General features: G+C 58.5%; 3 protein-coding genes across 9 annotated transcripts; 1 reads left to right on the top strand and 2 right to left on the bottom strand.

Moving 5' to 3' along the window:
* The first annotated feature begins 5,632 nt into the window (after positions 1 to 5,632).
* On the top strand, positions 5,633 to 11,909 carry TRIM28 (tripartite motif containing 28). 4 transcript variants are annotated; one of them, XM_043435866.1, is made up of 18 exons: positions 5,633 to 6,268; positions 6,601 to 6,713; positions 6,924 to 7,056; positions 8,144 to 8,185; positions 8,664 to 8,799; positions 8,877 to 8,993; positions 9,078 to 9,192; positions 9,352 to 9,498; positions 9,602 to 9,716; positions 9,795 to 9,901; positions 9,990 to 10,026; positions 10,108 to 10,153; positions 10,235 to 10,487; positions 10,567 to 10,886; positions 10,964 to 11,087; positions 11,167 to 11,253; positions 11,332 to 11,469; positions 11,564 to 11,909. In XM_043435866.1, the coding sequence occupies exons 1-18, from the start codon at positions 5,920 to 5,922 to the stop codon at positions 11,738 to 11,740; spliced, it is 2,556 nt and encodes an 851-aa protein (XP_043291801.1). In that variant the 5' UTR covers positions 5,633 to 5,919; the 3' UTR covers positions 11,741 to 11,909. The 4 variants fall into 4 exon arrangements, with proteins under 4 accessions (XP_043291801.1, XP_043291802.1, XP_043291799.1 ...); XM_043435867.1 differs by lacking the exon at positions 8,144 to 8,185; XM_043435864.1 differs by having other exon boundaries at positions 11,167 to 11,469.
* A 567-nt stretch (positions 11,910 to 12,476) lies between these two features.
* Positions 12,477 to 15,505, bottom strand: CHMP2A (charged multivesicular body protein 2A). Of its 3 annotated transcripts, none has more exons than XM_043436064.1 (6): positions 15,085 to 15,505; positions 14,168 to 14,404; positions 13,142 to 13,321; positions 12,941 to 13,071; positions 12,797 to 12,858; positions 12,477 to 12,684 (listed from the first exon to the last, which is right to left on the bottom strand). In XM_043436064.1, exons 2-6 carry the CDS (start codon positions 14,333 to 14,335, stop codon positions 12,557 to 12,559), a joined length of 669 nt encoding a protein of 222 aa, XP_043291999.1. In that variant the 5' UTR covers positions 14,336 to 14,404; positions 15,085 to 15,505; the 3' UTR covers positions 12,477 to 12,556. The 3 variants fall into 3 exon arrangements, with proteins under 3 accessions (XP_043291999.1, XP_043291997.1, XP_043292000.1); XM_043436062.1 differs by having other exon boundaries at positions 14,168 to 14,381; XM_043436065.1 differs by having other exon boundaries at positions 14,168 to 14,347.
* A 372-nt stretch (positions 15,506 to 15,877) lies between these two features.
* Positions 15,878 to 18,907, bottom strand: UBE2M (ubiquitin conjugating enzyme E2 M). Of its 2 annotated transcripts, none has more exons than XM_043436075.1 (6): positions 18,491 to 18,907; positions 17,250 to 17,344; positions 17,089 to 17,127; positions 16,873 to 16,976; positions 16,498 to 16,616; positions 15,878 to 16,398 (listed from the first exon to the last, which is right to left on the bottom strand). In XM_043436075.1, the coding sequence occupies exons 1-6, from the start codon at positions 18,597 to 18,599 to the stop codon at positions 16,385 to 16,387; spliced, it is 480 nt and encodes a 159-aa protein (XP_043292010.1). In that variant the 5' UTR covers positions 18,600 to 18,907; the 3' UTR covers positions 15,878 to 16,384. The 2 variants fall into 2 exon arrangements, with proteins under 2 accessions (XP_043292010.1, XP_043292009.1); XM_043436074.1 differs by having other exon boundaries at positions 16,498 to 16,561.
* Positions 18,908 to 20,580: the final 1,673 nt, after the last annotated feature.

The raw sequence follows: 20,580 nt of genomic DNA, 5'->3' as shown, positions 1-20,580 counted from the left end.
TTATCCAACCATCTCATCCTCTGTTGCTCCCTTCTCCTGCCCTCAATCTTTCCCAGCATCAAAGTCTTTTCCAGTGAGTCAGCTCTTGGCATCAGGTGGCCAAAGTATTGGAACTTCAGTTTCAGCCTCAGTCCTTCCAATGAATATTCAGGTTGATTTCCTTTAGAATTGCCTGGTTTGATCTTGCAGTCCAAGGGATTCTCAAGAGTCTTTTCCAGCACCATAATACAAAACATTAGTTCTTCATAGCTCAGCATTCTTTATGGTCCAACTCTCATATCTGTACATGACTGCTGGGAAAACCGGGAAAACCATAGCTTTGCCTATACGGACTTTTGTCAGCAAAGTGTTGTCTCTGCTTTTTAATAAGCTTTTAATAATCTGTCTAGATTTGTCATGGGCTTCCCTGGACCTCAGTTGGTAAAGGATTCACCTGTAATGCAGGAGACCCGGGTTTGATTCCCAGGTCAGGAAGATCCCCTGGAGAAGGGGTAGACTACTCACTCCAGTATTCTTGGGCTTCCCTGGTGGCTCAGACCAGAAAGAATCTGCCTGCAAAGCAGGAGACCTGGGTTCAATCCCTGGGTTGGGAGGATCCCCTGGAAGAGGGCACGGCAACTCACTCCAGTGTTCTTGCCTGGAGAATCCCTGTGGACAAAGAAGCCTGGAGGGCTACAGTCCATACTGTCGCAAAGAGTTGGACACAACTGAGCAATTAATACTTTTACACTTTCATTTTCAGGTTTGTCATAGTTTTTTTTTCCAAGAAGCAATTGTCTTTTAATTTCATGGCTGCAGTCACCGTCTGCAATAATTTTGGGGCCCAAGAGAAAAAAACTTGATTCTGCCTTCCTTTCTCCTTTTTATATGTCTTGTCTCCTCTTGGTTCTGCCCTGTGCGAAAAATGCAAAGAGGCATGTGCTCAAGGCCAATCAGGGAAGGGGGAGTGTCTGGGCACATGCAAAATGGAACTTTTTACATATTATATAGGTGGGAGTGGACTGAGCATTTGTAGGCTCTATTGCACATGTCTTTCCCATAATTCAGTATCATATAATCAGATGTATGTATATGTAGAATATTTATGAGCCCTTAATAGGCTCCTAGCTGCCTAAGGTTACTTGAGGACACAGCTGTGCATCAAGGGTGCTTTTGCCAGAGTGGGAGAAACCTCTGTGGTTAGTTTGTATCCACTCACTGTGTGCTGATGGCGCCTGTGCAGGAGCTGGAAAAGCTTGTGGTTATTTTTGTAACATATCTGTGAGATCTCCTGGGTGTGTCTGGGATGGGGTTTAGAGATCAGCTTGCTTGGTTTTTGGCTAGGCCACTCCTAGTTGCTGATGCCTAACTTCCTACATAACAATATAATGATACAGCTCTTAATGGCATAAAGTGAAGAGGAACTTAAAAGCCTCTTGATGAGGGTGAAAGAGAATGAAAAAGCTGGCTTTAAACTCAACATTAAAAAAACTAAGATCATGGCATCTAGTCCCATCACTTCATGACAAATAGAAGGGGAAAAACTGGAAACAGTGACAGACTTTATTTTCTTGGGCTCCAAAATCACTGTGGATGAAATTAAAAAACCTTTGCTCCTTGGGGGAAAAGCTATGACAAAGCTAGACAGCGAGAGATTTGGACCATAAAGAAGGCTGAGTGCCAAAGAATTGATGCTTTTGAAATTCTAGGGCTGGGGAAGACTCTTGAGAGTCCCTTGGACCGCAAGGAGATCAAACCAGCCAATTCTCAAGGAAATCAACCCTGAATATTCATTGGAAGGACCAGTGCTGAAGCTGAAGCTCCCATACTTTGGCTGCCTGATTGTAAGAGCCAACTCATTGGATAAGACCCTTCTGTGTTTTGCTATCAGAGCTGGTTACCAAGGATGCTCACTGTACATGTCATGTGTATGCTTTTCTCTACATATCATAAGGCTCCATGAAAAGGTTTAAAAGTTCACAGAAACAAAACAGATCATTTGTTGCCACTGGCTGGTTGAAGCAGGAATGGAGAGTGAGTGCCAATGGATTCCGTTTCCTTTTGGGGTGATGAATCTGTTCTGGAATTAGATGAACTGGTGATTGTACAACATTGTGAATGTATGAAATGGCATTGATTTCACACTTCAAAACAGATAAATTGATGGGTGTGATATGTGAATTTTAACACAGTTATTTTTTTAAAAAAAGGTTTAAAAAGTAATAGAAGGGGCTTCCCTGGTGGCTCAGTGGTAAAGAATCCGCCTGCCAATGCAGAAGGCATTGGTTCAATCCCTGGTCCTGGAAGATCCCACATTCTATGGGGCAACTAAGCCTGTGTGCCACAACTATTGAGACTGTGCTCTGCAATAAAAGTCACAGCAATGAGAAGCCGAGTGCCACAACGGGAGAGTAGTCCCTGCTTACAGCAACTAGAACCCCCCCCCCCACCCCCGCCCACAGCAATGAAGACTCAGTACAGCCAAAAATAAGTAGATGTTTTTAAAAAGTAATAGACTTCAAATCTCATCTTATAGCCTACAGAACTAGCATCATCTTCAAGCATTTGTCCTTTTACTCACTGACTGAGTGCCCTCTGTGTAGCAGGCCCCAGGTGAGATGCAGCAGACAGAGCAGTGATGTAAACAGTTTGGAGCTCATGTCTTTGTGATTCTCTCATGTTCAAACGTGAAAGAGGAGGAGGAGTCACCCAGAAAGAGAGGTGGGAGAACATTTTGGGCAGAAGGAAAAGCAAGTGCAAAGGCTATGAGGTGGGAACAAATGGGTCAGCCTGTGTGGTTGGAGCTGAGTGTTGAGATCAGAGGTCAGAAGGGACAGACTCATCAAAATCTGATTGTTATATGCCTGGTAAGATACATAAAATTGCCATTTTTGACTCTTTTTACATATATGATTCAGTGGCATTAAGTACATTGATGATGTGCAACTATCACAACTGTCTTGTTCCCAAATGAAACCTGTAAAGATGGAGAAAGAGATCGGAGTGATCCTGCTACAAGACTTCCCCAGGAAGTAGCTTTGGTGGTAATACCTGAAGGTTGGAGGTTGAGTCCTATGCAAGCATGGAGTTTGGGAAGTGAAGAGGCAGTAAGGATGGCTGTCTGCAGGCAGGTACGCTGTCTGCAAAGCCAGAATATAGACAATTTCTAGTGGTCCAGGATTGGAAAGGGTGAGATACCGTAGAGGGTGGCAAGGAACACAGGGGTTAAGGGTATAAGGGGACACCGGCTTACTGGGGAGTAAGATCATGCCCTGCCATGCTCTTCTGAACAGGCTGGCTCCTCAGGGAGGACTCAGAGGCAGGTTCTGGCCTGGCCTTGCCCTCCTGTAAGCCCACTTGTCTCCATCATGGCACTTCCCCGAGTTGTCTGAGCCTGATTTCTACTTGAACCTGCCTCCACGGATGCTGTTCTGAAAGAATTGCCCGAGTCTAGTGAAGGGACCGTAAGCGGGGCAACCGGAGGAACCAACCTGTCCAGCAACTTCTAAGCACTTCCCACCTCTCCGGTCACTGCTCTCAGTGCCTGCCTGCCTCAGGGCCTGCGCACTTGCTTCTGCATGAACTGTGCTGTTGAAGAAGACTCTTGAGAGTCCCTTGGACTGCAAGGAGATACAACCAGTTCATCCTAAAGTAGATCAGTCCTGGGTGTTCATTGGATGGACCGATATTGAAGCTGAGACTCCAATACTTTGGCTACCTGATGCGAAGAGCTGACTCATCTGAAAAGACCCTGATGCTGGGAAAGAGTGAGGGCAGGAGGAGAAGGGGACGACAGAGGATGAGATGATTGGATGGCATCACCAACTCAATGGACATGAGTTTGGGTGTACTCCGGGAGTTGGTGATGGACAGGGAGGCCTGGCGCGCTGCGTTTCACGGGGTCGAACACGAGTCGGAAACGACTGAGCGACTTAACTGTTCTTCCTCCAGCTGTTAGGGCCAGCCCTGAATCCCACACTCTTGACCATCACCTATTTATTTTGACTGGCGGGCCAGGATAGGTATGGCTCATCCCTACCCTTCGCAACCCTGTGATTTTGGGGCCCAGCACAGAGTGCTGGATGGGGTCATGGGAAGTGCTCAGCTAATAATTACTAAAGGATTCCACGCCTCAGGCAGCGCACGGCCAGCCACCAACTTTCCTACTCCCTCTTCCTAGGAGGGAAGCGAGGACTCGGGCCCAGGCCGCGGGGGAGGGCGAGGCCCGCGGCGGGGGAGGGGCGGGCCCTGGGGCGGGGCGGGGCCCGGATTGGGGGCCGCGCCCGAGCCGAAACAAAGGCCGGAGCCGAGACAAAGCCCCGCGGCCCCCAGGCCCTGCTGGGGCCAAAGATCCCGCCTGCTGGGCCGCGCCGGAGGCACTTCCACCACCGCCTCCGCGTGCGGGGTCCTGGGGAGCCGGGTGGGGGAGGCCGCGCCCCGCTCCCCTGAAGCTTTTGCGGGGTCGGTGGAGCCGCGCCAGGCGGAGTCGGGTCTGGGGGCCGGACGTGCCGGCCCTTCAGATTCTCTGCGTTCTCGCGGAATAGCCGCCGAGCCTCCTCCCGGACTGGAGGCTGCAGGACCGGGAGCCCCGCGCAGGGACGGAGGCTCACCCCAGGCACAGCTCCAGGGCTCCCGTGCCTCTGGTTTTCTCTGCCCGGTGACTCCAAATAGATCCCCTCCCGGCGACCTTGCTTTCCTCTCAGTACCCCTCCTCCCTCAGCTCCAGCCGCAGGCCCTGCTCCCTTGCCCGCGGGCCGACAGGGCTCCTCTCCACCCCCCCCCCCCAGATTCCGCCCCACCCCCAGGATTCTCCGCCCCGACTCCGCTTCTGACAGGATTCTTACAGAAAGACCGTGTTTGTCTCCCCTAAGATTCCTCCTCCAGGCCTAGCTTCCCTCACCTGATAGAACTCTCCCAGACATTGCTTCCTTCCTCAGACAGGCATACCCGCCTCCCACGCAGATCCTGCTCCCGGCTGAGGCAGGCTTACCCGTCCTACAGATCCTGCCTCCATCCTCGGATGGACCTCCCCACAGACTCCGCTCCCCTCTTCAGTCCGCCCACCCGAAGAGTGTCAAAGCCAGCGCAGTGGCTGGCTAAAAGGTGGCCAGGGGCGCTTGGGGACCAGGCGGAATTTCAGTTTCGCTGCTCTGAGCCCCTTGGGAGCTAGCTGACTTAGGTTTCAGTGTTTCTCACGTTAAACAATAAAAAGGTTAGAACGCAAGTAACCGGCCCGGCCACAGGGTGGGGACCCTTGGCCCCTCCGCCCGGGCCAGCATCTCCCCTAGGTCTCGGTCCCGCCCCCTCCTGAGAGCGCCCGGTGACGTCGCTGCGGGCGACCTCTCCGGACGGTCCGAGAGGCGGGGACCCAGGCGGGGGCCGACCACGTGCGTGCCTGCGAAACAAGCGGCCTGGAGCGGGCACTACAGTAGCGGGCACGCGCCCGGCCGGCGGGTCAGGCTGGGGCGGTGGAGACGCAGATGCCCGGCCCCTGCCTCGGGAGAGGCGCTGCGAGGGGTGGTGGCGGGGTGGAGCCGCGCGTGCGTACTCGCGGCCTCGCGCGCCCCAGCCCCGCCTCCAGGCCCGAGGCGCCCAACGCGCGTGCGCGACGGCGTCGGCGCCAGTTATTTCTGTCCCGCCCCCCGACAGTGGCTCTTTCTGCGAGCGGGCGCGCGGGCGAGCGGTTGTACGTGTGCCGTGTGGCGCTGATCTGAGCAGCCGCTGAGGAGGCGGCGCAGGCGGCGGCGGCGGCGGGAGAGCGGGCAGCGGCCGGGTGAGCCTCGGCAGCGCCCCGCGCGCAGCGGGCGGCGCCCCAGGCTTCGCCTGGCGGCGCTAGGCCTCGCGGCTGCAGCGGCCAACCGTTGGCTGCGAGCGCGTCTGCGCCTGCGTGGCGGGCCCCGCGCCCCTCCTCCCTTCTTGGGCGCCCCCGGCGGCGTGTGAATGGCGGCTTCGGCGGCGGCGGCCTCGGCGGCGGCGGCGGCCGCCTCCGGCAGCCCGAGCCCGGGTGAGGGCTCGGCGGGCGCCGAGAAGCGCGCCGCCGCCTCCTCGGCCGCGGGCTCAGCATCGGCCTCGGCGGCGGTGTCCGCCTCGGCGTCGTCACCCGCGGGGGGCGGCGGCGAGGCGCTGGAGCTATTGGAGCACTGCGGCGTGTGTCGGGAGCGCCTGCGGCCGGAGAGGGAACCGCGCCTGCTACCTTGCCTGCACTCGGCCTGCAGCGCTTGCCTCGGGCCCCCGGCGCCTGCAGCCGCCAACAGCTCGGGGGATGGAGGTGCAGCGGGCGACGGTTCTGGTGAGTGCTGTCGGGCCGGGGGCGGCCCCTCCCCCACCCTGCAGCCAAGGTTCGGAGGAGGTTCGGGTATTGGGGGTCGGTCCCCAGCGTGACAAGGGCAGGGGTCATCTGGGTGAGAGGGTCGGGGCCGGACAGTGGCCGAAACGGGTGCGGGCTGTGGGTCTCGTACTCGGATGGGGCGACTGTTTCAAGTTAGGTTGAAGAAGGGTTTGATTGCTTCTCCTAGAGCGGAAGGTTGGCCTAGCATGGGGTGGAAGTTGGCCCCTGTGGAGGATGGGATCGCAGTCTGGATGTGAGTATGCGGTGATCTTGTTTTCCCCTGTTCTTCGCAGTGGTGGACTGTCCAGTATGTAAGCAGCAATGTTTCTCCAAAGATATCGTGGAGAATTATTTCATGCGAGACTGTGGCGGTAAGGCCGCCACGGATTCCCAGGATGCGAATCAGGTATGTGTTGCCCAAGCAATCCCTGGAAGGCCTCTGGACGTGGGTAGGAGTCTGCAGCGCAGAGCATAGTACCAGCTCCAGGCTTTACCACGGCTTTAGCAGGTTATCTAGGCTAAGTAAAGGCATCATCTTACCAGGTTGTATTTTCTGGGTCTGAATGCAGATGTGTCTGGTGGTGCTGTCTCTTCTGACTCTGCCTTTGCTCAGCAGTGCTGCACTAGCTGTGAGGATAATGCCCCAGCCACCAGTTATTGTGTGGAGTGCTCTGAGCCGCTCTGTGAGACCTGTGTGGAGGCGCACCAGCGGGTGAAGTACACCAAGGACCACACCGTGCGCTCCACTGGTATGCAACACGGAGGGTGCTGCCTTGATTCTTCCCCTACATGTTTCTCCAGCTGCTTTTGATGCTGGTTGCAGTTGGTGGAGTGTCAGGGAATTTCTGAGGGGGTACCAATTGAAAGGCCTGAGGGCAGGGTTCAAAAAGGGGGAGGCTGGTGCTCTGGTGGTCGCCTCTGCTGGTCCGGGTGGAAGGGGCAAAGCCACAGGCAGGGAGTGGAGTGCACGGGGGGCTTTGAGGAAGCACTTCAGGGAATCCCCAGGCAGGGAATATGCCTCCGAGGTGGAGGGGGATCGCATGTACGGATAGGGAAATGCAGGCTGTTGGGGAATGGTGTGAAGGATCTCCTAGGCCTGAGATTCCCTGGAATGTGGTTTAAGGCTCTGTAGGAAAAGTGAGGTCTTTGGACCTTGTGTCCTCATAAGCTATGAGTGTCCTCAGACTGGCACTGACCAGTGAGTGTTCTAAGTGTTCTTATTGTTAGGTTGCAGATGTTTCAAAGTCTAAGTAGGTATCTTCAGATTTTTCTGTGAACGTGGTGGCAATTCTTCGGAGAGGGGCTTGGGCTTGGTTTTTCATCCAGAACTCCCTGTGAATGGTGTTTTGGTAGTCATGCCGTAGCTCCTGCAGCCCAGAGGACAGTTTTGATGGGAAAATCCAGATGGAGGTCGTTGCTGTGAGTCATGAGGAGCCAGGAGGGAAGGGCAGGGGTCTCCAAGGGGGTCCTGGGTTCTAAGCAAAAATCAGGATGCAGGAGGGGGCTGTACTGGGGGGACTGAGATTTGCCTTATCTGTATCTCGATGTTTTTATGTCTCAGGCTGGGTCAGTGTAGCATTGAGACGTGATTGGGGAGGAAGGGGCTGGCTGTTCCCAAGCAGTTATCTAATGGCAGCAGATTCTGGGAAGCGGTGGGGGTCACTGTGGTGTATTAGTCTTTGGGGGGTTTTGCTTTGAGCACTTAAGACCCTTTTCCCTGTGCGGGGGCCTGACCCCTCTCTGAGGGTCCTGGTCTGACATCAACTTTGTCCAGCCTGAGAAGGCTTTGCAAGGCTCCTCGTGGGTTATTAAGATGGTGTGGTCTCCTTTTACCAGAGAAGAGAGAAGAGGTCTCCAGGCGTGGCTCAGGAGGAAAAGGTACCTGACATGTCTTTAGGTCCTTGTTTGCTTTCTGTCTGGGCCAGAAAGCTCTTGTGTGTGTCCGGATGCCGTGGTTGCCAGAGTCCCCTCCCCTGCGGCACAGAGTCTTTTGAGTGGAGGAGAAAGGGAGCCCAGCAGTGGGGGCTGCAGAGGCGGAGGAGCTCTCTTGAGTGTCCACTTGGAGGAGTTTTCAGTAGAGGGAGCAGTGGGGTGGTTGTCAGAGGCCATCGTCCTTACACTTAAGTTATCACTCCCAGAAGATGAAAGAAGGGAGTGCGGATCTCTTGGTCAAGATTAGGGCAGAGGGCGTTCAGAGCAAGGATTTGGGCCCTTCCCTGTCCACTGCTGTAGGCCCTCTGCATTTTTTAGCAGATAAGCCAGGGCTGCAGGACAGACACTGTGAGGCCCCAGTCTGTCTGCCGCTTGAGTTGAGGCGGTGAGGACCAGCTCCTGCTTCATAGACCCCATTCCTCAGGGCCAGCCAAGTCGAGGGACGGTGAGCGCACTGTGTATTGCAATGTGCACAAGCACGAGCCCCTTGTGCTGTTCTGCGAGAGCTGCGACACCCTCACCTGCCGGGATTGCCAGCTCAACGCCCACAAAGACCACCAGTGAGTCCTGAGGCATGGTGGGTGGGTGCTGCCCATTCCCATGCTGGGCGCCCGGGCCCACCTCTGTTTGCCCTCAGGTACCAGTTCCTGGAGGATGCAGTGCGAAACCAGCGCAAGCTCCTGGCCTCATTGGTGAAGCGCCTCGGGGACAAGCATGCAACACTGCAGAAGAACACCAAGGAGGTTCGCAGCTCGTAAGTGTGGAAGCCAGTGTGATGGGAGAGGTCCTGGGGTGAGCACCTGCCCTACTGGCCCTGATCTCACCCTCCGCCCCCCAGGATCCGCCAGGTGTCTGACGTACAGAAGCGCGTGCAAGTGGACGTTAAGATGGCCATCCTGCAGATCATGAAGGAACTGAACAAGCGGGGCCGCGTGCTGGTCAACGATGCCCAGGTACCTCCTGTGTGGTGCTTGTCTGCTGACAGCTCGCTTTAGCTCTGGTAGCAGCGTCCTGGGGGTTTGGCTCCCTCTGCTGGCCGCTGATGCCATCCTTGGGTGGGGAGAGGTTCTAGTGCTGTTTCCTCCCTGACCTATCTTGCTCTCCACCTGCAGAAGGTAACTGAGGGGCAGCAGGAGCGCCTGGAACGGCAGCACTGGACCATGACCAAGATCCAGAAGCACCAGGAACACATCTTGCGCTTTGCCTCGTGGGCTCTGGAGAGTGACAACAACACGGCTTTGTTGCTCTCCAAGAAGCTGGTGTGTGCTGGTGGGCACCCAGGCGGTGGGTTCCAGGTCAGCACCTCCCAAGGCCTTGGAGCACTGTCCTTTGCCTCTGTACTCATGTACCGCTCTCCCCCAGATCTACTTCCAGCTGCACCGGGCCCTTAAGATGATTGTGGACCCCGTGGAGCCCCATGGCGAGATGAAATTTCAGTGGGACCTCAATGCCTGGACCAAGAGTGCAGAGGCCTTTGGTGGGTGTTTGTCTTGCTCTCACTGAAGCTTGCTCTCCCAGGCACTATGCCTTAAGCTGTTTTACCTCCTTGCTGCAGGCAAGATTGTGGCCGAGCGTCCTGGCACCAACTCCACAGGCCCGGCACCCATGGCCCCTCCTCGGGCTCCGGGGCCTTTGAGCAAGCAGGGATCTGGCAGCAGCCAGGTGAGTAGGGGAGGGGGCCGTGGGGGAGGAGAGGGGCCTGAGGCCTGTGGGTGGCTGGCCTGCTGAGGTCCTCTTGCTTTTCCTACAGCCTATGGAGGTGCAGGAAGGCTACGGCTTTGGATCGGGTGAGTGGTTTCTGCCCAGTAGGTGGGAGAAATCCAATGTCCTAGGTTCATCTAACCTATCTTTTTCTGTGTCCCGGGCAGATGACCCTTACTCAAGTGCTGAGCCCCATGTGTCAGGGGTGAAGCGGTGAGTGTGACTGTCCTTTGGTGCATGTAGGGACAGGGTGGTCATGGGGTCAGGGGTGCTCAACACAAGCCACACCCACAGGCCCCGCTCAGGTGACGGCGAGGTGAGTGGCCTCATGCGCAAGGTGCCACGGGTGAGCCTCGAACGCCTGGACTTGGATCTCACGGCTGACAGCCAGCCACCAGTCTTCAAGGTCTTCCCAGGCAGCACCACTGAAGATTACAACCTCATCGTCATTGAGCGAGGTGCTGCTGCCGCTGCTGCTGGCCAGCCTGGGACTGCGCCCTCAGGGGTCCCTGGGGCCCCTCCCCTGCCGGGAATGGCCATTGTCAAGGTGAGCCTGCTCCTGGGTATGCGGCTGGGGAGTGGAGGTCTGCTGTCCCGGCCACTAAACCACCCCTGCCTCCTCGCAGGAGGAAGAAACAGAGGCTGCCATTGGAGCTCCGCCTGCTGCCACCGAGGGCCCGGAGACCAAGCCTGTGTTGATGGCCTTGGGGGAGGGCCCTGGTGCAGAGGGTCCCCGCCTGGCTTCACCCAGTGGCAGCACCAGCTCAGGTCTGGAGGTGGTGGCTCCAGAGGGCACCTCAGCCCCAGCTGGTGGCCCAGGTTCCCTGGATGACAGTGCCACCATCTGCCGTGTCTGCCAGAAGCCAGGTGACCTGGTCATGTGCAACCAGTGCGAGTTCTGCTTCCACCTGGACTGCCACCTGCCTGCCCTGCAGGATGTGCCAGGGTGCGAGGCTGTGGAGTCTGCAGGGTGGAGGGCTGGGCTGGGTCCTGTGCAGCCCCTCACCTCTCTGTTTCCTCCAGGGAGGAGTGGAGCTGCTCTCTCTGCCATGTGCTGCCCGACCTGAAGGAGGAGGATGGCAGCCTGAACCTGGATGGGGGGGATAGTACCGGAGTGGTGGCCAAGCTCTCACCAGCCAACCAGCAGGTGATGGGGGGGACCCATATGTTGGGTTTTCCTGCAGCCCCCAACTCCTCTCTGACTCTGATGCCCATGTCGTCTGCAGAAGTGTGAGCGTGTTCTGCTGGCCCTCTTTTGCCATGAGCCCTGCCGGCCTCTGCACCAGCTGGCTACTGACTCCACCTTCTCCCTGGTGAGTTCTGGGACTTGGGAGGGTGGGAGGTGCAGGGGCTCTTTGGCCTCACCTTCAGCCTGTGGCCTCTGCCTGCAGGATCAGCCTGGGGGCACCCTGGACTTGACCCTTATCCGAGCCCGCCTCCAGGAGAAGCTGTCACCCCCCTACAGCTCCCCCCAGGAGTTTGCCCAGGATGTGGGCCGCATGTTCAAGCAGTTCAACAAGCTGACTGAGGTGAGCCTGTGGGGATGGGGGTGAGTTGGAGGTGGGGAGGCTGGGGGGCAGAGGGGGCAGAGCTAGGACCCATCCACTGTAATCTGCCTGGCAGGACAAGGCCGACGTGCAGTCCATCATTGGCCTGCAGCGCTTCTTTGAGACTCGCATGAATGAGGCCTTCGGGGACACCAAGTTCTCTGCTGTGCTGGTGGAGCCCCCGCCGCTGAGCCTGCCTGGTGCTGGCCTGAGTGCCCAGGACCTGTCCAGTGGCCCTGGTGAGGGCCCCTGAGGCTGGGCAGCCCCCGAGCCAGCCCAGCCTGGCTCTGTTCTCTGTCCTGTCACTCCTTTCCCCTTCTCCTTCCTCTGGTGGCCTGGCTCCCACTCCTTGGTGGCCCGTACCCTGGTCCCTCACGATATGGTTTTTACTTCTGTGGATTTAATAAAAACTTCACCAATTACTCAGGCCTTGGTTGGTGGGGGCAGCGGTCCTGGGCCTGGTGTCTGCCTGCCATCAGCCCCTCACCGAAGCCTTTGTGCTGAATGGGGTGGGGCTCATGTCTCTAGCCATCTGGTGTCTGGGGAGGGTTACGTGGTGGGCTGGCGGATCTCTGGGCAAGCAGGGGGAATCCCCAGGTGCGTGCTGCGTCCTAGACTGGGGCAGAACATTTCTTATACCAGACAGGGTATCACAGTGAGCTGGGTGGGCTGAGACTTCCACTTGGCTAATAAAGTTGGGCACTGTATCCGTAGGGGATAGGCCTGGCTTCCTGGAATTATACCAACAGGTCTGGGGGAACCTACCAACATTTTTGGGGGTGCTAGCCTTGAGGCTCAGGCAGGGGGGGTGCTGGACCAGTGTTCGCAGCTCACCATCACTTCCCGAGCCCAGAGGACCTGGTAGGCTTGCCCAGATGAAACCATTCCAGCCCTCTATCCCACACCCTGACTGACTGGCACATTACCAAGCCTGAGTGACTTCCTAACCCAGCCTGGCTCACGTCAGGTCAGTCGCACAGGCCCAGAACTAGTGTCCAACTTCGTTTATTACAGAAGGTACAATGAAAATGCCGGGCCATCCACTGGCTCCCTGGGGCAGCACGGGCAGTCAGTCCCTTCGAAGGTTCTTGAGCCTCTCCTCCAGGTCTGCGTCTGCATCCACCAGGGCGGAGGCTGCAGCCTCTGCTTTCTTTCCACTGGCAGCCACACTGAGGGAACCTCCGGTGGAAGGGAGGTCTGCAGAGAGTGGGGATTAGGAAGAGCACCCATGCAGAAGAGAGTAATGCAGGGGAGGGAGGTGGTGGCTGGGTCACAGGGTTAACACAGGGCCCAAGATGTAAACACTCACTTGACAGCTCATCCGTCAGGCTCAACCCCAGTTCATCCAGGACCTGGGCTACAACAGCATCACTAGATAAGGAGAGAATGCTTATGAGGATCAGGCGCAGAGCCAGGTATGCCTCCCCACCCTTCCTGCCAGCCATCTCCAAACCTCTCTTCTTCGTCATCCTCATCCCCCATGGCGTCATCGATTGCGTCGTTCATCATCTCCTCCTTCATGTCCATGATCTCTGCCTGCCGTTCAAACTCCATCATGATCTTCTGGATCTGGGGCAACTTCAGCTGAAAGGGGGAGGAGGGTGAGTTTGGGCCCGAGTTCAGCAGGGGTGGGGGGTGATGGGGAGAGGCAAACCTGTCTGTTCATGGTGCCCATGGCTTTGGTGACGCCCTTCATGGCTTGTGCCATTGAGTTGTTAGACTTGAGCGTCTGGATCTTGAGGGACACAGCCTGGATGTTGGCCCGCATCAACACAAACTTTCGGACGTACCGCCTGGTACGCACCAGGTCTTTCGCCATGATCCGGACCGCGTCCTGAAGAGGGGACAGAGGGCAGGGAGTGAGCCTTGGGGGTGTGCTCATTGCCCCTGCGTGTGCCCACTGAGGCCTACAGGGGCTCCTGGGGATCTGCCCCAGTGCTCACCGCCCCCCCACCCCCACCCCAATGCGTCTTGGGTCTCCACTGCATAGACCCCTCGGTAGGCTTCTCGCCTCTCTGGTCCAGGAATCCTGAAGAAAAGCCAGGCCCACCCTTTAGGAATCCTTTTTCCTCAATGGCTAGTCAACACCCATTCCTGAATTTCAATCTTGGCCAAAGAAAATCGCCCCCTCCACCTCTCACAGGCTGCACCAAATCCTGATTTACATACAAAGGTATCCAAGCTCAGCTGTGAAGTCCTCCCCAGAGCTCCTTCTTGCCTTACCCATCCCAGGAAATGTCACCTCCTCAAACAAGCTGCTCAGGCCAAAACTCAGCCATCTCTTGCTAGTTGGCCCTTAGGGCAAGTGGAATCTCATACCACATCTATTGAAGTAACTCCTTCAACTCAGCCCTTAGCTCCCACTGTTGCCCACGATTCTAAGTGGTCTGGCATGGGCCACTCTTGAGTTTCCCTATTACTCCCTCACTGAACATCTGCTGTTCTGACACACTTGACACTTGGCTCTTCGCAGGGCTGCCCTCTTCATTACTCAAGGCTCTAATATCAACTCCATAGAGGCAGCAGTTTTGGACTCTGAAATTAAGGAAAGCCCCACTCGAACCCTTCATTCCATTTCCCTAGAACATGTTAGTGTTTTGTCCCATTTGCTGCAGCCCCAGGGTCTGACCAAGCGACGGCACCTGGCCTGGAGTCTCAGCCTGTGCCCAATCAAGCTTACCATCTGGCCCTGCTTGGCCATTTTCTTGATGTCTGCGATGATTTTCTTCTCCTGGGTCTCGAGCTTCTGTCGCTCACGGTCCAGCTCTCGCATGGCCCGGTTCAGGGCGCGCTGGTTCTGCCGCAGCAGCTCCTCTGGCGTCTTGCGCCGCCCAAACAACAGGTCCATGGCCGCAGAAGCCTACCAGTAAGCCTGGGGCTAGCGTGAAACCTGGCTGCAGGGTGGTGTGAGGCACAGCTGGGGTCACATTGTGTATGGGCGGGGACAGACGAGGGCTCACAAAAAGGAGAAGGGTGAGCAGGGAGAAAACGAGTGAATGGAAAGGCCAAAGAGTGGAGCCTGGAACTTGGGGAGCCCCAGCCACCCCAGCTCCTCTGACTCCACAGTGCCCCTACGGAGGTTCTGGGCTTCAATCTGCTCCTGACTCTGGGATGAGACCCTAGAATGTCCAATGGACCTAGGCTGGAGATGACCATGTGTGGATACAGCAGAGGAACGGGCGCGGGGAGAGGGGGTTCGGAACCTGGAGCTCCAAGGACAGGCCAGTTGACAGGGTCCCTAACATGAGGAGCTGGAGGCAGCAAGTGCTACAGACAGGGTCGATGTGGGGGCTCCGAAGCTGACAGCGCGTGGATGGCATTCAGTTTAGGGCGGGGGTCTTAAATGCTGAGGGAACCTGGGTGCGGAGAATAAGGCTGGGGGATGTTGGGGAATCCTGGACAGAGGGCGGGATTTTAGGTGATGGGGTGCCTTGTTCACCCAGGAAACTCTTGGGGCCTTTCGGGGTTCTTGGGCACCGAAGGCAAAACAACATGGGGACCCAGGGGATAAGGGAGGGTCCCAGGCAGGGGCGAGGCCCTCGAACGCCGCCGCCCTCGCGCCCACCCAGGACCCGCGCCCCAGTAGGGGCGACTCACCGGAGTTGGGATGGGGACTCGCTTCCGTTTCCGGGTCACGCTCCTCTCTTTCAGAGCCCTGGAGCGCCCACCAACGACAGCCCCTCGGTTCTGTCACCTCGACCGTCACCGCCGTTTCCGGATTAAACCATCTGACGTCACACGCCCCGCCGGCGCCCGGAATGCTGGGCGGGGACAAGAGCGCGCGTGCGCACGCGCCGAGGAAAGCGCCGGCCACAAACGCATGCGCAGCAGCTTCCGCCTCGCTGCCGCAAGCTTGGTATTCCGTAGGTTCAAGTCCAGCCTAAGGGAGCGGAGGCCCTGTCCCGTCCTGGCCCTATGGGCTTGGTGCCCTTTCGGGCGCCTTCCTTCCAGCCACCCGGTGGTCCTGCACCCCACCACGTCACCCACTGTAGAGCCCTGCTCATCTGAGGGACCCAGAACTCGAGCTGATGTTTCCGAACTTCAGGTACCCAGTGGCATCAAGGCAGTTTTCCTCCTCCAGCCGGAGGGCAGAACAGTAGACGGTGCGGACTTAGCCCCTCTGCCGGCTCACTGGCCGGAAAGCCAGTGGTTACTGGATCCTGCCCCTCCCTTGTCCCAGAGTGGGATTCATCTCACCCTGCCCGAGGCCTGGGGCGGGGTTTCCCCCACCAGCACTGCCTCAGGCACCGGGCAGCCTGCTGCCCAAGGCGGGGGGGGGGGGGTCCCCTCATACCACCTATGAGCATACAACTCCCACCACTCTTGCTGCAGGAGCTCTGGCGGCCATCACCTGCCCCTCCCAGCCCACAAAAGGAAGAGGCAGAGGCCATGCAGTAACATTCCCCTTTAATAGCCTGGTGGGACCTCCAGTGGTGGAGGGGTGGGGTGCCGGGTCCCCAGCCACCCAACCCCCATAACCACCCACCCCAGAGCCCAGAGTAGGGGGTGGGGCTGGACAACACCCAGCGGGGGGCTAGACAAGCCAATTCATTTCCCAACGCTGAGCGGGTCGGGGGAGGCAGCGCCGACCTTAATCACGTGGTGGTTAAAAAAAAAACAAACTAGGAGCGGGTAGCAGGGAGGGGTGGCCGGCCAGGGCATGGGATTCCCCCACCGGCCGCCCCATGTCCCCCCACCTGTGGCCCCCAATAAATATCTGCAGGGGACGCCGGGGCTGGTGGCCCTGGCAGGGGTGGGTATGCACCAGCCCTATTTCAGGCAGCGCTCGAAGTAGGTGGAGCCGATATAGCCACCCCGCATGGAGCGCTGCACATTCTGCTCAAACAGCCTCCGGTTATTCTGCAGGACCTCGGCGGCTTCCTTGTTCAGTGGGTCTTCAGGGTTGGGCTCCTGTGGCCGGTATGGGGGGCGGGGGCGGGGAGGTCAACAAGCCCAGAAGGCAGAGGGCCAACCTTCCCCAGCCGCCCTCCCACCCCCACCCCTACTCACCAAGAAGAGATACTGCAAGCCATAAATTATGGAGTTTATCGTAAGGACTGGCTTCCAGTCCTCTCTGTGGGCAGAGAGCATCATGATAGGGGCTGGTGAGCGCGCAGCCACCACAGGCCCTGCTGGGACCAAACAGGTCAGGCCCAGGGCATGGGACAGCGCGGTCGGGAAATGCTAGCGGGAGGGTGCGGAGAAGCACAGGCCAGGGAGAAAGCCAAGGTCAAGCCATGAGGAAGAAAATGAGCTGGAGACAGAGGGACACACAGACCACAAGGGACACACAGAGGGAAGGGAAAGAAACTGGTATAGTGCAAGGTCACTAAGGGGGCCTGGCAGGCAGGGCTGGGCAGCATAGTGGAGGGCCAGTGCCCTCACCTGAGGATGTTGAGGCAGACGTTGCCCTCGAGGTCAATGTTGGGGTGATAAACCATCGTTTCACACTTCACCTTGGGGGGGTCATGCGGGTAACCCTGGCCCACCTGGCTCCAGGAGAAGAGAGGGCAGGTGGATAGGTGCACAGCAGTGCCTGGCCGGGGCCTCAGCTGTTGCTTCCTCAGCCCAGGGAGCCACCCCTGCCCACCTGAGACTCACCTTAAAACTGAACACAAACTTCCCGCTCTTGTAGAAGCCCTGTGAAGGAAGAGGAGAGGACTCAGAACCCTGCTCTGCAAGGTCTGGCAGGTTAACCAGGTATGCCAACTTGAGGTGGTGTCACCTGCCGTGCTTGAGAATCCAGTTAAGCGTGCCCTCACCTCATCAGGACAGATAACCAGCTTGAAGTTGAGGAGGTCGTCTGGATCTGAGAAACTGATGTCACACGTCTTGGGCAGATTCAGCTCGTTTATGTCTGGGTTTTCACAGCAGAAAAGGGAAACAGGCCGGGAAGGGGAGAGATAGGGGGTGCTCAGAGCAGGTGCCAGCAGAGCCTCCAGAGCCTCTCCCAAGACCCCGGCTCTGTCCTGGGCAGTGGGCCACAACCCCCACCCTCTCCCTGCTCCTCCTGCTCCGCGTCTCCAGGCAGGCTCTTCCGCATCTATGGAACACCAAAGATGTGCTTGAACTCCTGACCCAGGGTAAGCTCTAACTCTTCTGAATCCACAGTCCTAAGTCCCCCAACCCAGCTCCTACATGTTCCCACTCCTATGTGCCCCACCAAGAGCCTCTGACTACCCCAAACCCAGCATCCTGACCGTGACCTCTGCTTTCTAGAGAAATCTCTACTTGTCTGCCCAGATGCAAGGATCTTATCCCCCTTCCTCACCCTAAATCACCACCACCCCCAATCCCTGGCCCGCTGTCCATACACTCCTCTCTGCTTGTCATCCTAAACTCAGGATCCCATCTGACCTCCAGATCTGTGAGTTCCCAAGCCTCCTACCCTATACTATTCTGAGCATAAGATTTCCAGCATCTCTAGCAGGATGGTCTACACCAAACCCTACTCCTATCTCTACAATCCCTGGCACCCAGTATACCTCCCTCCTCCTGTCACCCCAAACTGACATGTGATTCCCCCAGACCCACGAAACCCAGGCCCCAGAACCTACTTCACCAGGCCTGACTCTGATTCCCAGTGACTCTAGCGTTAATACATTAAATCTCCCACCCCGATCCTCAATCCTCGACCCCACTGTCCGTATCTTCTCTTCCTGTCGCCCAGGTTCCCGTCTGACCCCCAGACTCTCGAGTTGCCGGTCTCCCCCTTCCGCTGCCACCCTCAGATTCTCGGTCCCTAGTATCAAAAGCCTAGCTTTCCGAATACGCCCAGTGCCCCCTGCTCGGTCCCCCTACCTCCGACCACTTTGGTGATTATATTACCCCACCCCTGGCCCCTCGGCCCCCAGGCCCTGGTCTCCAAACCCCACATCCACGGCCTCCCCGTTTCTGACACCTTTGACCCCTGGCAGCCGCATTACTCCACACCTGACTCCCGTATCACCCCGAGCCAGGCTCTGACCTCCGACCTCCACTCCCATCCCCCGACTCCCCTTACCCTTCTGGATCCGCAGCTGCGCCGCCGACGCCTTCTTGCTGCTGCCCTTGGTGCCGCCCGCCGACTCCTCCTCCTTCTTCTGCTGCTTCAGCGAGAACAGCTTGATCATCCTGCCGCCGCCGCCGCTGCCGCCGCTGCGGGGCCCGGGACCCCGGCCACCCGGCCCCCCGCCGCCGCCCGCGCCGCCTCCGCCACTCGGACCCGCCGCCGCGGCCTCTTAGGCTGCTGCCGCCGCCCGCCGGGCCTGCCGCGCTGCTCCGCGCCCACCGCGCGGCCCGCGTCGGCTCCCGTAGTCGGCTCCGGCCTGGCCCGGCGCCTCGGGCCCGCTCGGCGGCGCTCGGGCCCGTTCGGCTGTTCTCGGGATAACTCGGCCCCGCCCCCACCCGCCGCTCCCTCCTCCCGGCTGTCCGCTCCGGCGTCCTCAGGCCGTGTCCCTGGGCCTGGTCACTAGCTCTCTTCGCGAGGGCTCTGCGGCTCAAGGCGGAAGGGGGAGGCGGGGGCTGCGGTGGCCGTGTACTAGACAGGAGGGCCGGCTTCCGTGGCAGCAGCGGCTTCGGCGCGGAGGTCCGCAACGGCCTCGGGCGCCCCACCGCTTCGGCTATTTCCGTCGCCTGCCCGCTTCGGCTCTTCCCGTCCGGCCTGCGCTGTGCGCTTGCGCAGCCGTCGCCACCGCCCCACGTTGCTCCGCGCTGGGACTTGGGGGTCGAGCTCCTTCGGCTTGGCTCGGGTATTTCCGTTCGTGCAGGCCGGGCCGGTCACTTCCGGGGACGCCCGCGAGTCCAGGGAGGAGGGGGGGGGGGCGGTGGTGGTATCGCCGCCATATTTAAGTGGGGCAGATGCGGGCCGCCTTACTTGCGGGCCGCCATGCCCACTCGCAGTCGTGCGAACGGCGGCGCAGGCGGGCCAAACGAGGGGCTTGTCCCCAGGGGCCACAGACCGAGGCAGGGTTAGGGTCAGAGCCTGAGCAAGGCCAGGAGCGTGGCCTAGAGTGCGTGACCCAGAACCTTCGGTGTCCCATCTCAGGCCCAGAGAACCCGCTAGCAGAGTATGGTTGAGGTAAAGTAACAAATAAAACATGTATTGTGTCAGAGCGTAGTACAACACTGTGGAGGTTTACACGAGCTCACACACTTGGGGGCAGCCCTCCGCGCGGGTCCAGAGTTGTCCCGCAGGAGACCTGCGGCCTTCCGCCGTCTGTTTGCGCGAGGTGGGCGGAGCCAGCCTCCCCTCCAATCGTAGCTCAGCGTGCGTCGGAAGGCGGGAGCAGGCGGCGCGGAGCGGTTCTGCGGCTTCAGGCTGTCACCAAGGACACCGTCAGGCGGTGAGCTGCGCAAAGAGAGCTGGTCGAGGCGGGGGCCGGGCCCGCGGGGCGGCCGGGGCTCTGCCCCTCAGGCTTCCCGCGTCCGAATGAGGCTCCTGCCGCACGCCCCATCCCGTTGCTCAGGCGACGTGCCACCGTCTTCTGGAGCACCGTGGGAGTAGTCCCGGCGGCCCGCTTGGCCCGCGCTAGTGGTGGGCAGGCTCAGCCCATGGCCTCCTCTTGGCGACCCCGGGCCGATCCTCACCCCAGAAAGTAACCTCCACCTTTTCGCGCCGTGGTTTGGTGTCCCTGCCGACCCCAGCCTTCTCCCGGGTACCCTCGACGTCCTTGGGCTCCGTGGTCTCAGATCCCAGTCGTGGCTGTGCAGCCGTTCCCTTTTCCTCCCGCTTGCATTCCGTTTCTGCCATTCCAGAAGCCCCCCTTCAACCCTCTGGTTGTCCTCGCCCCACACTGCCGGCTTCGTTGACTTCTTGGAGAGCTGTGTGCTGGAGAGGGGCTGGGGTGAGGCTGAGCGATCGGAAGCTGCAAAAAACCTCAGGTTTGGGGCGGATGAGATTGCAACCATCCTTGTGTTCTCAGGCTTCAGGCATGACTGGTCCTGGGACGCGGAGGACTTTTCCAAAGTTAGTTTTCCTCTTTCTCTCTGTTCTTCTCATCTGCTCTACTCTTGGTGATTATCTTTGTACAGGACGTGAGGGTTGGTGACCATCCTGCAGTTTCCAACCAAAGTCTCAGGGATGGTTTTTATTGGCCAGCCTGGTTCATGTAT

This window comes from Cervus canadensis, chromosome 18, assembly GCF_019320065.1.
Source record: "Cervus canadensis isolate Bull #8, Minnesota chromosome 18, ASM1932006v1, whole genome shotgun sequence".
NCBI classification, from domain to species: Eukaryota; Metazoa; Chordata; class Mammalia; order Artiodactyla; family Cervidae; genus Cervus; species Cervus canadensis.
This window is presented reverse-complemented; position numbering and strand designations above follow the sequence as displayed.